The sequence below is a fragment of the Nelumbo nucifera genome, chromosome 5 (genome assembly GCF_055504915.1).
Source record: "Nelumbo nucifera cultivar China Antique chromosome 5, China Antique-T2T, whole genome shotgun sequence".
Lineage (NCBI taxonomy): Eukaryota > Viridiplantae > Streptophyta > Magnoliopsida > Proteales > Nelumbonaceae > Nelumbo > Nelumbo nucifera.
Genome location: NC_142653.1, coordinates 32,036,547 through 32,055,136, shown reverse-complemented (window position 1 = coordinate 32,055,136; position 18,590 = coordinate 32,036,547). Strand labels below are relative to the sequence as shown.

General features: G+C 39.3%; 2 protein-coding genes and 1 long non-coding RNA gene across 4 annotated transcripts; 1 reads left to right on the top strand and 2 right to left on the bottom strand.

The window, feature by feature from the left end:
* The first annotated feature begins 4,885 nt into the window (after window positions 1-4,885).
* Window positions 4,886-6,250, top strand: LOC148791369 (uncharacterized). The gene is made up of 2 exons (XR_016076692.1): window positions 4,886-5,296; window positions 5,427-6,250. It is a non-coding gene; the product is annotated as an uncharacterized LOC148791369 (long non-coding RNA).
* Window positions 6,251-7,944: 1,694 nt separating this feature from the next.
* Window positions 7,945-9,628, bottom strand: NF-YC13 (nuclear factor Y, subunit C13). Its single transcript, XM_010262746.3, has one exon. It carries the CDS (start codon window positions 8,760-8,762, stop codon window positions 8,340-8,342), a length of 423 nt encoding a protein of 140 aa, XP_010261048.1. The 5' UTR covers window positions 8,763-9,628; the 3' UTR covers window positions 7,945-8,339.
* Window positions 9,629-12,280: 2,652 nt separating this feature from the next.
* On the bottom strand, window positions 12,281-16,834 carry LOC104599974 (violaxanthin de-epoxidase-like protein). 2 transcript variants are annotated; one of them, XM_010262748.3, is made up of 3 exons: window positions 16,375-16,832; window positions 14,211-14,409; window positions 12,281-14,093 (listed from the first exon to the last, which is right to left on the bottom strand). In XM_010262748.3, the coding sequence occupies exons 2-3, from the start codon at window positions 14,277-14,279 to the stop codon at window positions 12,792-12,794; spliced, it is 1,371 nt and encodes a 456-aa protein (XP_010261050.1). In that variant the 5' UTR covers window positions 14,280-14,409; window positions 16,375-16,832; the 3' UTR covers window positions 12,281-12,791. The 2 variants fall into 2 exon arrangements, with proteins under 2 accessions (XP_010261050.1, XP_010261049.1); XM_010262747.3 differs by lacking the exon at window positions 14,211-14,409 and having other exon boundaries at window positions 16,375-16,834.
* Window positions 16,835-18,590: the final 1,756 nt, after the last annotated feature.

Sequence of the window (18,590 nt, the reverse complement as noted above, 5' to 3'; positions counted from 1 at the left end):
GTTGGCTGAAAAGAATGTAGAAAATAGAATTTGCATCTTGGTATTAATGCACATTTGTAATAATAGTAGGCCTTCGTTTCTTTTGTGTTTTGTTTGCTTTAAAAAACACCTGCATACAACATTTACATTAAAATGCATGGGGACCATTTGAGAGAGAGATGATTTATTCTAAGGATAGGGATTTCAAAAGTGGATTGGGAATTAAAAAATTATGTTAAAAGAAAATCAATATCTATATGCCTTGGTTCACCATGCCCCAAAAATTGGTAATGGCTGAAAATTGGTAGAAGAACTTAAATGTGTATTAATTTCAAAAAAAAAATCAATATAATTTCTATTGTTATATATTAGTATAGAAAACTTAAAATCAATTTTAGCATTAATTCACAAACATCCATTAAGAAGAGAAAATTTGATTGAGAAAAAGCGCATATAATTTTAAAAAGGACCATTCACTAAAAAGACCTCTATAGTTTCATGGATTTACTAAAACCTACCCTATAATTTGTGTTTTACTAAAACACCCACTATAATTTGTAATTAATTTACTTAATTGACCATTCATTAAATGACAGTGGAAAATGATAATTTTGGACATTAGACATGAGCAATCATTCTATTTGGCCAATTTTATTTTCTGTACAAACAAGTATTACTGTATTAGGGGTACTTTTGGAATAAACAACCATAGGACCATACCCTTGAACATTTTCCACTTAGCTTAGCTAATCATGTTATTATTTTATTATGGCAAAACAAGCACTTTTAACAAATGGAATTTGAATTTGGCATAGTAGTAAGGCCATGTGTTTTTGTCTTAAATGGAATGTCAAATTCGAACATTGTATTAATGGCCAGTTAATTTCAAATTTGAATTTAAATTTAGCCTTAAATGTACCTATTAATTCAAATTAAACAATTTTGAATTTGCCTTAAATATAGGATTACTAAAAGGAATTGTAGGGGGCTAACCAACCGAGGGCTGGCTCGTTGGTGTGTTAGCTGGTTTATTCCAGCGTTAACACGGAATCAAATCCCGCAACAAGCTCTTTGGGAAAAAAGGGGTTAAGGGGATGTTATTAACGGTGCTGTATGGCACCGAATACCAAAAAAATGGGAATTATAGGGGGCTAGAAAAGGTTGTTAAGAGTTATAAGAGGGACAAGGAGTAATTATAGAAGGAATTAATGAGATAATGTAAATACAGCAATATCACAATTCGTCAACACTGATACATCTAGAGTTTCAGCCCATATCAATTCTGTAGGGCCCAAAATGACCCTTTACAGACCAGTATCGGCCAGATTAGGGGTGTCAATTAGATTGGATTTGGTCCAATCCAATCCAGTCTAATGTGAGTTCATTACAAATGGATTAGGTTCAATCCAATCTAATGAATATTTTAAACCATTTAAGACCGATCTAATTCAATGTTTAAATCGTCCTATCTGTACAAATTTATTTTAATTTAAAGTAATTCTAATTCAAACATGGTCCATTGACACCTATATTCTTATCTTCTATCAAGTGGCTTAATCCAACCCAATCCAATATGAATTCATTACGGATGAATCACATCCAATCCAAACTTGAGATCTTAATTTTTGGTTGCATATTTAATGACCAGAGCCAGAAGTAACAAATAAACAACTCTTCCACGCTACCTTATCTGTTTCTTTATCCTGAGGACCTAAACTTGCATATTAAATGGTGGAAGGAAACATTGGTAGGTGTTTGTCTGCGTCAGCCACAACAAGTCTATGGTCCTTCACTGTAGATTCCATCAACGAAAATGTTGGCTCAACCAACCAAAGACCAAATGCTAACTAGAATTAATGCATTCCACATTAACTATTGATGGGCTTTCATTAGGCATGTTATTCTCTATCTAATTTCATTTTCCAATTTGAATTTGATAATGAAGGGCAATTCAAATCCATTATGTTTGTGGTTGGATAATTTATGGATTAGGTTTAGTTATAAATTCAGTCTTATAGAAATTGTTTTTATGTCATTTTATTCATGATTATACAACTGGGCATAGGAATTTCCAATTTGAATTCGATCATTTGCTGATTTGCATTTAACTTATAAAATTGACAAGTTCATGAAACCCTGATCAGGGATTATAAAGTTTTTGATTTTTCATAGTTGAATAATGTTAAATGAATGAGAAAAAAAATACAGCTACAAGAAAAAGAAAAATATTCTCAACATCAAATTATTATAATGACAATGGAATTGGAAACGGCCATTTGTTGGATTGAGTGACTTATGACCTTTGGGTTCGTTCTGTTTGGTTCATTTTCGGAGTTTGAATCGGAATCAAAATCAAAATTTATTGGAATTAGAATCGGAATGGTCTATTCCAATAATATGTCTGGTTCAATTAGAATTAGAATCAGAATTGAAATAAATTGGAATGAAATCTCATTCCCAAGGGGAGGGAAAGGAAATGACCATTCCCTCAAATGGGGGAATGGCATTCCACCAGGAATAGGAATAGGATTCCAATTCCAACCAATCAAATGGTTGGAATCAGAATGAGCCATTCAGATTTTGATTCCTGACCTCTATTCCCACGAACCAAATAGGCCCTTAATTTCATCCCACTTAAACTTATTAATGGGTCGGGCCGAGCTTTCACTCTTCATTAACAAATTTTTTAAGGCCCGAGCCCTAGGGCTGTTCATAACAAGGCCCAAACCGACCAACCCGGTCTGATCCAACTTGTGTTGGCCGGTTTTTTTCTTCAGCACCGATCGGTTTCGGGTTACAAAAAAACATAAACCGATGGTTCGGTTCGGTTTCGGTTTTCATGTGTGAAAACCAAAACCGAACCGACTTAGATATATTACATATATGATATATTTCAGATATTATATATATATATATATATATATATTTCAATTTTAATATATATTTCAGATATATATATATTTGTGGAAATATATATATATATATATATATATATATATATATATATTTATTTATTTATTTCAGAAATATGCATATTATATATAAAATTTCAGCTTTAATCCATCAAATCATTTTTAATTTCTAGGCATCCAGCCTTCGCTTCTTAGACTTGAATCCTTTACCGTTCACACCGAGAGAATCATTCACAAAACCGATCCAAACCGACTCAAACCGACCAGGTCGGTTTTACTTAGTACAGGGTTGGTTTCAGTTTCATTTCTAGGTAAACCGACCAGGTCGGGTCAATTGGAAAAATGACAGTAAACCGACCCAACCTGACCCGTGAACAGCCCTACCAAGCTCGAGCCTGATCCGACCATTGGGCCTACAACTTGGGCCCAAGCCTGGCCCTCATAAAAAGCTTGAAGCCTGGGCCCAAGCCCGAAGTCTAAAGCTCAACTTGTTGCCACTGCTACCGCTGAAGTGGCTGAACAGAGAGAGAGAAAGAGAGAAATTATAAAGAAAAAATAAAAAATGTATATATTAAATTATTAATATACATTATAATAAATATTATATATTTTATATTATATAAATTAGCCCGATTGGGCCGGGCTTTTTTGACAAATCCCGAGCCCGGCCCAAAACACAATCGGGCTTGGTGTTTTGGGCCCAAGGTCAGACCCGCGGGCCTAACTACATGTCCAAGCCTAACTGGGTGCGGGCTGGACTGTCAGGCTACCCGGCCCATTAATAGGTCTAATCCCATTCAATCTCCTACCCATAAACTCTTTCCACATCCCTACTAGACTTGTTCACAGGTCGGGCTTCAGGCCTGACTTTACACTATGTTGGGCCTAGGTTTTAGGTCGGGCCCATTCAAATTTTGGCAAAAGCCAAGCCCAAACTGGCCCATGAACAAGTCTAATCCCTACCACTGTCGATGTGTATTGAAAACATCTCATAAATGACAAAGGAAATATTGCCAATGCGCACCTCTAGTGTCGTATGGGTAAGGATGCGCAAAGAGTTTGTGAGTAGGAGATCTGAGTTCATCTCATCCTCCACAAGTTGGACAAATCATCAGCCTACTAGATCACCTAAAAATAAGAATCTTTCTTTGGTGGTCATAAGAAATAAAATTCCTTGCAAAGAAAATCTGAAGAGAAGAGGATTATTATGCAATCCAGAATGCCATATTTGTGGGAACCCTGAAGACACAAACCGCATTCTTCTTAATTGTCCATTAGCCATTCAAGTTTGGAGGCTAGTTAATGACCAACTCCTGGTTCCCAACCTTGATGGAAGCCAATCTCTAGTACGTTGGTGGAACAGCTTTGTTGAAGAAAGAAAAGACAAAGAATATAGCCTAATGCGGGAGAAAGTGGCTTCTATCCTTTGGGTTTGGCACCTATGGAAGAATAGAAACTAAGGCTTCCGGGGATCATCAAGAAAGTTTTAGAAAGTAACAGATACTATATAGAAGTTCAAAATGTTGAGAAAGACCAGAATGGGCAACGAAACAAGTACACAACAAAGTTATATTGGTAAAATGGACTCTACCAAGTGAGGACACAATTAAAATCAACTTTGTTGCTTCGAAAAGAGAGGATAATTATTGTGCTAATGGCTGTGTAGTCCAGAACAATAAAGGAGAAATCCTAAAAATATTAGCCGATTCTATAGGTTCCACAACCATCACCGTGGCTAAAATGAGAGCTTGAAGCCATGGTTTTCAAAACCGGTAACTGGTCAGCCCCCGGGTCTGGTTTTACTAAAAACCGAAATTTGGTAAAAAACGTTGAAAAGGTAAAAAAAAACACTGACGCGGGTGATCGGACCACTAAACCGTTTGACCGGGCAGAAGTTCAAGAGTTATCTTTTTATTTTTAATGTTTTAAATAAAAAAAAAAACAAAAAATAAAATTCTTATTATATCCCAATCCGGTTTGAATCCCTTATTCCCTTTAGCTTTAGGGTTAGAATTCTAAGCCTTCCCGAGTTCCATCCTCAGTCCTCTCAACCCTCACACCCTACCGACCGACCACCTGCGGCGGCCATCACCTCCGGCATCCAACGGTGACACACACCGATGGCGACTGGCAAGCTTTTAGCAACGAGAAGAGTCACCCTCACCAGCACTTGCAGCGGTGTCCGACGGCGAAAAGATTCACCAGCACTTGCAGCAGCGACTTACAACAACGAATGGCAAGCTTGCAACGGCACTCGGCACTCGGTACTCGGCATTGGGCATTGGGCATTGGGCATTGGCGAGCAAGCCCACTGTCAATTTCTTGGAGCAGTACTTGCAGGCTTGCAGCGGCAACTTGCCTGTGACCAAGCCCGACTGCCCGAGCCCACTAGGGAACTTGATTAGGCAACTTCTTGAACTTGTTTGCAAAGCCTGCAACTCTCTTTAACTATTTGATACAGTTACTTAGGCTACACTAGGGAACTTGATTATTTCCTCTCACGCTCCACCTGATTGTGCTTTCCTTTGAATGCAGGTTAACTTTTTGGTTGTCGAATTTAGTTGTTTTAAGGGCAATTATTAGCCAGGTTGTTGCGGAATCTCAACCATCAATTTGTGTTGATCCCCAAATTGAAGCTAATGGTGGTAAAATGGGAAACGAAAAGAAATCTTCTCCATTAAAATGGAATGAAAGTTCTCTGAACAAGAAAGAGAAGTTTGTTTTTTCTAATGATTTTGATGACTGGGAGGATCCGCAGACATTTGTAACTGCACTGGAAAATGTTGAAGCCTGGATTTTCTCCCAAATAATTGAATCTGTTGGTGGCAGGTCAATTCCAAGTGCTTTCCACCTCCCCCCTAATTTAACGTTTCAGATTTTTCTAGATTAAGCATCCTGAATTGCTGCTAGCCTTCTGACCTGGCTTTCTGTTTGTTTCTCCAGACCCTAACACCATATATGCAGTCTGCCACCGGGATAGCAAATGATAAAGTAATGGCATCAAACTCAGGGAGTTTGGGTGAGCAAGAACAGGGGAACTTTTCTTTACACCTTTCGAAAGAAGCTTTCAGGGATGCTTGTGAAAAGCTTTGCCCTGTTCGAGCTGGAGGCCATGAGTGTGGTTGTTTGCCTGTGCTGGCTAGACTGGTAGTCTATATTTTCATTATCTGTTACTAATGTACTTGCACCAATCAAGTGCCCCAGCTATCATTTGTAATTGGCCTTTATTATCCAGTGCTAATCTGGGTGCACAAGCATTAAGCATTGTATGGATTGACCATTGCATGGATGCTGTTAAGTGATAGTTTAAACATGGACCCTTTTACATGTAGAGTGAACATGGAATTCCTTTACAAGTAGCCCCTTTTTTTATATGTTTCTAGAATTCACTTCCTATATCATACTCAGGTATCAGTCTTTCTGCAATAATATTCTAGTAGTTGTTCTCCTTCGCCCTATCAATATATAGTCAGGTCTAAGCTCTAAATATGACATGGCAATCCTTTTTTCTCGATATCCAGGTGATGGAGCAATGCATGAATAGATTAGATGTGGCCATGTTTAATGCTATTCTTCGTGAATCAGCTGATGAGATCCCAACAGATCCTGTCTCTAACCCCATTAGTGATTCCAAAGTTCTTCCTATCCCAGTTGGAAAATCAAGCTTTGGTAATGGTGCACAAGTGAAAAATGTTGTAAGTAATTCACATGTTGCACAAGTTCATGTTCTATGACTGGACATTACATATTCTTGCTTACATATTTTTTTACATTTTTTGGAAAATTTTCTGTTTTTTTTGGAATTGTTTTTGTATTGTTTGTATTTTATTATTTTATATTTTTCATATATTGTTCTTTTTCCTGTATTTTTCTGTGCATTTTTTGTATTTTATTTAAATTTCTATAATATTTTTTATTATATATAAATATTTTTTTGTTTTTTATTTATTTATGACATCATGAGTCGAACCATTCAACCCAGACAGTTGAACCACCGAACCGGAAAACGGTTCCTAAAACGGTTCCACTTTCGAGTCAGTTTTAAAAACCATGCTTGAAGCCCATAGACTAGTGAAAGAGTTGGGTGCAAGTAAAGTCATTATAGAAGGAGATTTTTGTATCAATGAGATTCGAAGACCACAATAGATACCCTAAAAGGAGTAACGCATGCTACATCAACATGTGCAACCATGAAGGAAGAATGGATGAAGATAGTGCGTGAGTGAAACCTCAATAATACAACCATGCAGCTGATTGGATTGCGAATGAAGGCCATGCATTCAAGATGGATCACTCGTAAGGACATTGATAATTGGAAGCTCAAGTTCGTTTTTCTTTCTGATACCTTAGGTTGCTCTTAAATTAGGTGCTGTTAATATACAGGCCCGCAAAGCCCTCAGCAAGCTTGCTAATTGAAACTTAGCTTCCACTAATTCAACAAAGTAGGCTGAACAGAGATTGAATAATAGAGTGAAAGGTGTTCAAAAGGCACTAAAGAGGTGGAATGGAATTGGCGAGATGGCTGCAGTACTACTTAGAGAGGATTGTAGACATTCAGGCCCCATTTGGTTTGCGAGAATAGGGTCTGAAATCGGAATTAGAATGGGTTATATCGATTCCAACTATTTGGTTGAGCAGAATTGGAATCCCATTTCCATTCCTACTGGAATGACCATTCCCCCGTTGAGGGAATGACCATTCCCCCGTTGAGGGAATGACCATTCCCTGCCCCTCCTTTGAGAATGAAATTCCATTCTTATTGATTCAAATTTTCATCATCATTCCTGTCTGAACCAAATATATTATAGGAATAGACTATTCTGATTCTAATTCCAAAAGATTTTGATTTCCATTCTGATTCCAACTGCAAATCAAACGGACCCCAATAGCAAAGAAAATGCAAAGTAAAGATAAGGGAAAGGTTGGTAGGAAAGTAAGAGGCATGGTTAGAAGATATAAAACATTTGATTAGCACAGTATATTTGGATCACTTTGTAACTATTTCCAATTCTTCAAGTAGGACTATTTAATCAAATATCAATAAATAAATAAATAAATAAAAGTGAGACCATTTAATGGTGGGTGCCCATTATCCAGTTCAGTGGGCCAATGTCCAACTTTTAGCAGTTATCTATTATCTACTAGAGGGATATAATTTGGTGCTGAGCAGATTTGGGATATCAAATGCACATTACCATCTCCCTAGAGATTGACGGTGGCTTAGATCAGACTAGTTCTAGCAGTAGCACTTCCCCAATTAGGTAATTTACATTTTACAGACCATATGCTTGGTGGGGTATATAGCAATCTCAGGCCCATCACCGTCTGGTCAAAAGATCAAACGGCACTCTATCACACACTACCACATCAAAATCTCCATTAACACACAGGGATATATAATACTTATATGAGTAAGAGAAAGTAAACAATTCATGTAAAAGGGAAGAATTACTCGGTCTGATTTGAAATCCCATTTGAACATTTGTGAAAGAAATCATCGATCCTGTGAGTACCAGCGGGAACGGCCTTCTCAACGGTGGGCTTAGGTCGGCTCTCGGCCGTCGATGGACGAGTCGACACCTGAGAAGGCATCGGGAGCGAATCGAGGAGGAAATCCTTGGTGGGTTCGTGCTTCTTGACGGCAATTCTCAGGTGTTCGAGCTTCACGATCTTTCGCTTCTTCTCGACGGCAACCCCGGCGGATTTCTCGGCGAGGAATCGGAGGAATAGATCAGTGGAGAGGGAGACCAGGAGGAGAGCTTCCGAGTTCACCTTCTTAATCTCATTGTCGAGTTTCATGATCTTCTTCACTCGCCCGAGTGGAAACGCGGGTTGAAGGGTCTCTGTGTTCTCTTCTTCCGCGTCCGCCATTACCGATCCAAAACTTTTCGGCTGATGGTGGTGTTCAAACTTCAAATTCTAGGGTTTTTAAAGGGGAAACCGAGAAAGGAAGTTGTATAATTTTAAAACCCTCGTGATACGGAAAAATGGCATGCTTTTGTTGGATTATTCATTTATTTTGGTAACGTGACGAAGGGTATTTTCGTCATTCAGACATGATTTCCCGCCAAATAGAGGTCTCCCGCCAACGCGAAATAGTTCAGAAATCACCGCTTCAACTATTGAACCGAACTGATACAATCCAATCCAACGCAACAAGTCGTCAAACTTGGAGAGTTTGAGTTGGGTTATTGGCGAAACCAAGCCCAACCATGAAAATAGAAGAAAACCCAAAAACCTATCTCAAACAAAGATTCGCATATTTGTGTGGGGACCACCTGGACTGATGGTGGGGAGAGTTTACTTGAAATGAAAATTGCTCCATCCTCCAGAATCCAGGTGTGTGCCGTATGATGCAGTTGTAAAGAATGCAAGGAAACAAATGTATGACTAACAATTTAGGTTCAGCCCGCTGCCCGGCTGTTGGAACTTTTGGGTTTGGCGGGGTAGTCTAGAAAGTGATATGAGTACATGACTAGTAGGGTTGCAACTTGGGCCGGATTAGACTGAAACTAACCCGAACCCAGCCAAAAAAAAGTAAAAGTAGGGTTTGATTGAAGTTCAGGTTAGATTAGGGCTTGAGAAGTGTGAACCCAATTTAACTTTGGTCTTTGGGTTGGGTTAGAGTTGAGGCATTTACCAACCTGGTCCAATTAGAATACAATTTAAATTCATATTTACATGTAAAATATTATATAGATATGTATTTATGTATTATATTTATATTTATATTTATGTATTTATGTATTTTTCACAAATACTTGTATATTTATATATATGCATAATTATCTATGTATGTATATATGTATGTATGCATATATGTATATATGTATGTTTGTATATTGACTATCAAAAATTTTAAGTTTTAAGGCAATTTTTTTTAACATGATAATCATGTCTTTTTAGACATAATAATACTAAATTACCAAAATTTGACAAGAAAGAAGTAGAAAAATCAAGCCAACCCGAACCCAACCCAATCCTAACCAACCTGAAATCTTAGGGTTGGGCTAGAATTAGGGTTGACTTCAACCCAATTTGCATCCTTAATGACTAATGAGGGCAAGATGTACAACAGTACAAGTACAACTTTGCAATGTTTGCAGATTGATAAGGGAAATGTTGTTTTGGGAAACTGCACAGAATCAAAACCTGGCAACTGGAAAATGAGGTTGCAGGCGATGCAAGGTAGCTTAATTAGCTCTTCAAGATCTAAGCGGAGGGCTTAAATATGGAAGAAGTGCATAGTCTCTTTTTGCTGGGTTGTAACTGTAATGGTTCTTCAGAGTCTCTAGACATTTTAGATTCCCTCCAAGTTCCAAGTAAGGTTGTAAGTCGAGTTTTTTGAAAACCTAACAGATTTACAACCCAACCCAACTTGCACCCCCTCATGCTTAAGTGGTGAAAGCTACATTAAAACCTAACTGAAACATAAAACACACAGTGGTTCAAACTTCTAAGTATTGATAGTGTATTAGTTTCCCGTTCGCTTTTAGGTAAGTTATTTATCCATGTTCTTCTATTTCCCAGGAAAATAAACCAATGACCATATTTTAGTCATAAAAATTCATTATTAAAAGGGGTATTTTTGTTCCATCCAAGTATTGCCATCTTTCCCCTAGTATCCACCTATAAAATGGACCCAGAAAAATAAATTTTTTGTGACCTCCACATAAATCTAAAATAAAAAATAACATAGATTTCTTGGTCTGGGATCGAACTCCCGCCCCCTTCAAAATCCAAAAAACAAATGCCCCCTCATACAAAGATGGGAGTGGTATGGACTAGGAGCTAGCTCAAGAGTCAAGAGTAGAATTATCTCTTTAGCATACTAAGAATTCAAAAGTGTTGTTAAATGGGTATCCTCTTTAACCTAGTTTAATTTATTTGAGATCAATCTTATACTTATGAGCCTTGGGCTGTAGAAAATAAAAATAAGCAAAAAAAAAGTGTGTGTTTGGTAATAATTGCTTTTAAAGGCATAAAATTCTGCATAACTGTTCTAAGATCTATTTATTGGGGCGTTGTACTTCTGGTCTTTAAAAGCACTGAAGTTTATCCAAACACTAACTTTAATCTATCTAGAGCTGAGAATGGACTGGATTTTGGTCCAGTCGAATCAGAACTATCCAAATCCAAATTTAAGATACAAGAATTCGATCCGTCGATCCATTTGTTCTGAAGCAAATTAATATTAGATCCAATTCAATCCAACTCGAATTCAAAATCTGTGATATAAGATTTTATTTTTGTAGATTAGTAGAATTTGCTTTACTAAGATACTTATGTGTTTAGGCTTCAAAAGAAAAAAAAAAAAAAAAACACTTTTTATAAATAAATTTATTTAACATATTTGTACAGTTTTGGAGTACTCTCACCTCAATGTTGATACCAAATTCCTCATCTCTCTCTCTTCCCTAATAAAGCCCTTCTAACCCTCTCTAATAAAGTAAGGTGTAAATTAGATGGATTGAATTAGGCTAAGAAATGGAGCCAAAGTGATGTCAAAACCCGAATTTACCAACTCAAACCTAACCAAATTTCTATTCAACCCCAGGCATTGCATGGGTTTACATGCTAGTTATTCAATACAAAAGCTAAACAATTTGCTGGTGATATATTGTCAACTGTGTGATTGGAAATCTTGAGTATCATACAAAATAGACGCACACATGCTAATATGCTATCTACCTTCGGATTGGAATTCAAACGCCGCATGCTCCGATTGGAACCCAATCGGACTATCGGAGACAACCCCAAATCCCTAACTTCAACCCAGATCAAGAATCAACTCTAGATGCTTGGCCTAGGCCCAAACAAGGTCTCATTTGAGCCCACAGCAAGTTAACATGGTGCCCAGAAATTAAATTTCACAACCCCTGGAGTAATGCCAAGGGTAAAAGCTTACCTTAGATGGAGTGATCTGTCCAACCATGTAAGCTACCTTGTGTTGTACTACCCCTAAGCAAAACAACTTGCTATAGTTCAAAGTTTTGATTGACAAAATTGCCAAGAAGAAAGTGTTCTTCTGGCCACTCCGCTTGGGCTATTGGGTTGAAACTAGCCTGTGGAAATGGAGTGTTTTGGGCCCCAAAGAGAGCTGCCATGTGAAGATCACTGGTCAGTAAAACATTTGTAACTGCCCTCTGCTGGTACCCACCAACATACACCATCTGGCTGAGGCTTATATTGGACAGCTCCAGCCAAGCTAACTGGAGGAATCAAATATGACCAACCCATATATACTTATTGGAGCTTCAACTGAGCTCTAGCTGATTGTGTACCTATCTGTAGGCAGCTGTTTTTGGTTGGCCACAAGCCTGGTGCAGTTTAGTCCTCTTGTAATGTAGAACTTTAAATAATGCAGCAGTTCAAACCATTAGAATCAATAAAAAACAAACCAGCCTCCCAAATTCATACGCATGTAAAGGAGCAGATATATCTTTCTTAGCTATCTCTTAAAGCAAAGTAAGCACCATGCCTTTTGTTAGTCTAACTTGTGTTGCTTCTATCATCCTCTTACAATTTCCCCTCAACATATTATGGCAGCATAAATTTCTTCAATCATCCAAATTACATGCACACCATACATCTATTATGGCAGAAATTGATTTTTCAAGTAACATCTTACATGCACATTGTTAAAAGATGAATGGCTGTGTGAATGGTACGCTTCAAAATGCTCTTGCAACAACGATTCACTTCACTTTTTTTTTTCTCTGAGTTTGTCTGAAGATTCCCTGTGGAAACCAACCTTTTATTTATCATATTCATTCATGTTTCAAGCATTGCTCCAGCTTTTTAATCTGTCCATGTATTTGTAGGTGTGCTATGGAATTTAAGATGTGGTATGAACTTTGAGATGCATAGATGAGTGATTTGTTGTATCTATGAAGACAATCACTTCTTATTTTTAACTTCAAGTTTACAATGCAAACCTGATCCCTCAGGAAGTCCCAGAGGTGGGTCAGGACAAGAACGATTATCAACTGTGTAAAGCTCCCACTCCTTGATTCCACTCTTCTTCAAAGCAGAAATTAATTGTGGTCTCTGCATCTCATTTGGATACTGTCCGTTTGGGCTAACAAGCACTGCCCCAGTATAAGCCAGTCCAGCAACCTGAGCAGCCCCACTGTAGTGAAATAAACCCCAACTAAGATCTTCAGCGACATCCACAATTGTCCAATACTCATTTGAAACAACACCATTATCTAAGACACTGAAGTAAAAGGTCCCAGGAATCTTGCCTCTCCTAACTCGATATCGGCGCCGCCTCCAAACTATCTTACCCTCTAAGGTTCTCACTTGAAAAACAGGTTCATACCAGAAGGACCCTCTAGCCTTCCCTCTATAGAATAGCTGGTACTGGCAGGGGAACTGATCATAAGCTGGATTTTGCCCTGCAACAACTCGCCAACTCCAATCCAAACTACCCAACCAACCCACAAAGAGATCCTCAGCAACTTCATGACACAAGTCCTCTCCTCGAAACTGAACCATTGGAGGCACATAAGGCTTGTCAGGGATCCTTGCATCCAATTCTAGACAGTTATGCTTCTGCAATACACAGAGAGAAAATGCTTCTAGCTGTGGACTCTCATACGAGGCAATGCATTGATAATTACAGACCTGATCCACTGGACTACAGCGGTTTAAGCATTGGAGGGCCTTCCTACAGTTGGGATCCAAGAGGCAATTCAATATCTGTGGACCACAGTTCTTTATCATGCAATTAAGTGTTGAGAGACCCTTTGACCTTAGGTTCTTTAAGATTGGAACCGGCCTTATATAAGCATTGATTATGACTAATAAGCAGAACCTTATATCATCAGAATTGTAACGATCCCATGCCTCAGACACTGTTTGAACCACTTCAACTGATTCATTTGTGTTATTACCCTGAATAATTCCAGTGATTTTGGTGAATATATTTCCTTTTACTTGAGTATGAATGTATGATCCTCCGAGTTTGTTAATTAGAGTAGGGGATGAGTCAAAGCAGATGATGTTTCGGACACTTTCACCGCTTGTTTGGATCCACTTGACTGATTCTTGATTATTAACAGCAACAACCACCAAGATATCTGCATGGCTTAACTCCTTTTTGAGTGCTTCCACCCTTGGGTCATCAGATTGGGTTAGAATGTTGTCAGAAAATACAAGCATCTGAAATCCTTCATCAATCCATTTTAGTCTATCGACCTGCATTTATGAGAAGAAAAAAAAAAGCTAGTAAAGAAAATGTTTTCAACATTCTACCATGTCTGTATGGGTAATACCAAATAAAACTATGTTTTCTTCAAGGGGATAAGAACCCACAACATGGTGTTGGAATGAATGATGGTCCTGAGGATTGCAATCCACTGTGCTAAAAGAGGCGGCAATCATCTAAATCCATATACTCCCTTTTCTTGAGCACAGCATGTCCACCAGAATGGCACAATGCAGCTATTGTCTCAAACAAGAATTCACTGATGTCACAAATGGTGGGACCCTTATGAAGAAAGAATGGAATTTCCTGGCCACAGATGAATTGCTGTGTGAAGTCTTGCATGAAAAAAAGAGCTCCTCACCATCTAAAAAAACATATAGTAGGGTACAATGGAAAATAACAATAAACGAGATTGCATTTTTCCTCCGTTTCCTGCTAGTTGGATAAAGGGGCCTCTTCTATCCCTTTGAAAAAACTCTTATACTGTACGAAGTGAAACTTTTACTGTCCATGCATTACGCAAGGTTCGTCTTGTGGGAGGATGCATCATATTTGATGAGGGTGGATTTGGCCCTCCAGTGACATTGTGACACCTGGCACCTTATGCCAATTAAGTGCAGCCTCTCGACAACTAGACAGCTCGAGCTCGCCACAGGAAGTTCGCCACAAGCAGCTCGTTACAGGCAACTCGCCACAGGCTCACCCTCATGTAGCCTAGCACCTTAGAACAACTAGGTGACACCCGGGACCACTTTGGCAACAACTTGCCTTTGCTAAGTTGATGGTGTCCCACCAGGCGCGGCCTTGGCACGAGCTGGCAGCCTGGCCCTGACACGAGCTGGCGACCTGGCCTTGGCACGAGCTGGCAGCCTGGCCCTGGCACGACTTGGCGGCCTGGCGCAGGCGCCAACCTGACAACCTCGAGGAGCACACCTCCGTACTCTATATCCCACAGGACCATACTTTGTAATGGCTATATTAGTTCACCAACTCCCCGGTTCAGACGGGAAGGGACAGTCTTACTGATGGATGGCATTTTTTCCACCTAACACGCAAGCAAGTCCCATCACAGTGGGAATCCAGGAACTGCTCCACCTAACCCACAAGGACTCCAGTATATAAAGACCTCACCCCCTAGGGAAAAAGGTATGCGAAAAGGCTGAAGGAAGATGTGGTAACCCCTGCTCTTCATCTCTCTCACTCTCTTATATCATTTTCAGCTCTACAACTAAGTGTTGACTTAGCCATCGGAGTGACTTCTCCAGGTAAACACCCCCGGGTTCTTTGACTCAGTTCTCGCAGGTCCCCCAGCTCCCGCCGTCTACAAAGAGGAGTAGATCATCTCCTACAGGGAGCGGTCGGGTTGCACTATACCAGGGAGCTCAGCATCAAGGTAGCTCACTACCTGGCAACTCATCGAGGTAGCCCCACCTCCAAACAGCTCATCAAGGTAGCCCATCTCCAAGCAGCTCATCAAGCTCATCAAGGTAGCTCACCACAAGGCAGCTCGCCACCAAGGAGCTCCACTTCAGCCCCTGAGTACATCAGGAAAAAAGATTGACACGTGACCGGATACGGTAACATCAATATTCATACCAGATTACTCCCTGATAGAAGACACGTTTTGATGCTCTGCCCCAAAACTCAGCCCGTTGAGTTAGGAGAAGCACTCTCTGCTTCACCCTCTGGCCATTTTGCTCATGGAATTCTTTAATGCCCCTTAAGGAAAGGCTGTATATAGACCTTTGTAGATTCAGGGCATGCAGCAGTAGGACCTAATATTCGGGCTAATCGCCCTCTGTGAGACTGATCACCCAAGATGGGTCTTCAACTGAAATTCTAAAACACCAAGAAGGACCCCCTTCCTCAAGGCAGAAGTGATGGACACCAAAAAAGATTAACAGAAAAGATACAGTACACCAGCTGGTGTCCAGGCGAGGAGGATCCTCCATACTACTTTACAGTTTAGTGGAGGTTTTTTAATTGTATTCAATTATAATTGGGGGTCATAGACGGCAAAATAAGAATTGACAATGTCAGTGGTCTGGTCTCGGGTGTCTGGTTCTGTATTGGTTCTCGGTACATTGCCAAACAAGCGATATTTAGAGTAATCTAGCGAGCGCCACAGAGTATTATGATTTAAATAGTTTGATCAAGGGACCATGATATCAGAAATCAAGCAGAGAGAGAGAGAGAGAAGGGTCTCTGCTATACTCTATTAAGAGAGAGAAATAGGAAAGGAGAAGCTGCCTTTTTGTTTTTTTCACTTACAGTGTGAAGCATGACCTCTTCCCAAGGTGTACATTTTAGTGGGCTGACGCTTCCTTCTCCGACGATGCCCACTATTCTCACAGGAGTACTTTGGCCCTCCATTACAGTATTCTCTTTGGTTTCCAAAACAGCCGAAACTTTTGTGGCAGGCCCCCCATGGAAAACGGTGTTCCATCCAGAAAACAAGGCACCCGGAAGAAGAGCTCTTTTCCGGCGACGTGAAAATTGGAGAGAGTGGGTTCTGAAGATGGATATTTGGGGGTTTAGAAAAGCGGTTTTGAGAAGAGATGTTTCACCGGGCATGACTGACTGCAAAAGATAAGGCGCAGTGGAGAAAGAAAGTAGATGGAACATCTGAAAGATGAGAATTGAATAGAGATCAGAGGAAGGGGTTTTTTCTTGATTTCTTCTCGTCGAAACGCTATTCTTCCGTACTCTTCTAGTCTGATCTCTATGTTGAAGTTTGAAGGTGTGGACCATAGAGATGACCCGTCACCACTAGGCGGCGAGTCGGCTCAACATTGCTCTGATAGGGGTGAGGAAAAAACCGAAACATCGAACCGAAAATTGGTTAATCGGACCGGTCAGTTTGGTTTTGGTTTCGGTTTCGGTTTCGGTTCGGTATTTTTAAAAATTAAATAACCGGTTCAATTTTGGTTAATCAATAAAAAAAGTAGCGGTTAACTGAACCGACTGATATATATATATTATAAGTTAATAAATATGTATTATATTTATATATATAGATATAAATATTTATAATATATAATATATTATTTATTATTTAAAATATAATATTATATTTATTATATAAATATATTATAAAAAAAAACCAAAAAACTGATGAACCAAATCGATAATTAACCAAACTGGTCAATCAGTTGACCATAAATTTCGATTTGGTTTCGATTACCAGTTTTCCAAAAACCAGTATTACCAATTCATTTACAAAATATGCCCCACGGTTCAGTGAGCACCCCTAAGGCCCCAACTGTGAATGGATTCAAGTCAAAGTGGAATTGACTCGACACTGAAACGAATAATATCACACAAATCATGGTTAGGATAGATATGGTAGATATACATTGTGTTTGGAAGCGTGGGTTTTTAGGACCAGTTTTCAAGAAAAAACACATGCTTCTAAGATCTTTTTTTCGTAAAAAAAACGCTTCTGCCACATTGGCAGTGAGCAATACTATGCTGTTTGGTAAAGTGATTTTCATCACCATTTTTCATGTATGTACCGCCAAATAAGCATCACATAGGACACACATCAGTCAACCGTTGGGGAAAACGGTTTACCGATGCATGAAATATCAAATTTAGTGTTTCATGGATCGTGGGGTCCCCATTTTTGAGACATTCCCGATTTTTTAATAATCGGCTGAACCAAACAATTTGGTGTTCCAATTGATAAGGCTCCCACCTGAAGAATTACCACCACTGACGGAGGTGTGAAAATCTCTGAGCTGTCAACTATCCGGTCAGAGGTCTTGTGTTTGAGGGTTGCTGATGGACTTTGCTGCTTGAAACAACTACAGTGTTATGCTGAGAAGTAGGCACTTGGGGAGGTAAACCCAGAGCTTCTTGACACTCAGGCCAACCGGTTGTGTGGGAAATCAGTGGCCACATGGTGTTAAAAAGGAAACAGGACTATGAGAAAGCAACAGAGGAGAACGCATGCAGGCTCCTTGCAGAGGTCTCCCTCTCTGAAGGGAGGTTCCAGGAGGTGATGGCTCTGATTTTTGAAGCTATTGCTTGCAATGTCGATGCAAAGGGAAACATTGAAGAGAAAGCAACTAATAATGGGAATCAAGGAACCAACGCTACAATGATCCCTGGGAAGCAGGAATGCCTTGTCCAGTATTAGTTGATGTGTGCAAAGAACTGGGTGACTGCGGTAGATGTATTGTGGTAAATCCTGGTAGTCACCTAAATGTTTGCTTTTCGCCATTGTCATTGTTGTTCTGGTGTCTTGTCTTGGTAATCAGATGTCTTCTATGCACATCAGTTTATGCCTAATGTATTGTTCTAGTTCCAGATGAATTTCCCTGTACTTGAGCCTTGAGGATAGTTCTACCTCTACTGTTATTTATGTGGTTCGTTCTTTCTCCTATAAAAATTAATGGCTATGGTAAAAGTGAAAATGGAAGGAATGAGACAAACAAAACAATCTATCCGTTTGTTAATTGTTGCTTTTCTGGGTTTCCTGTCAT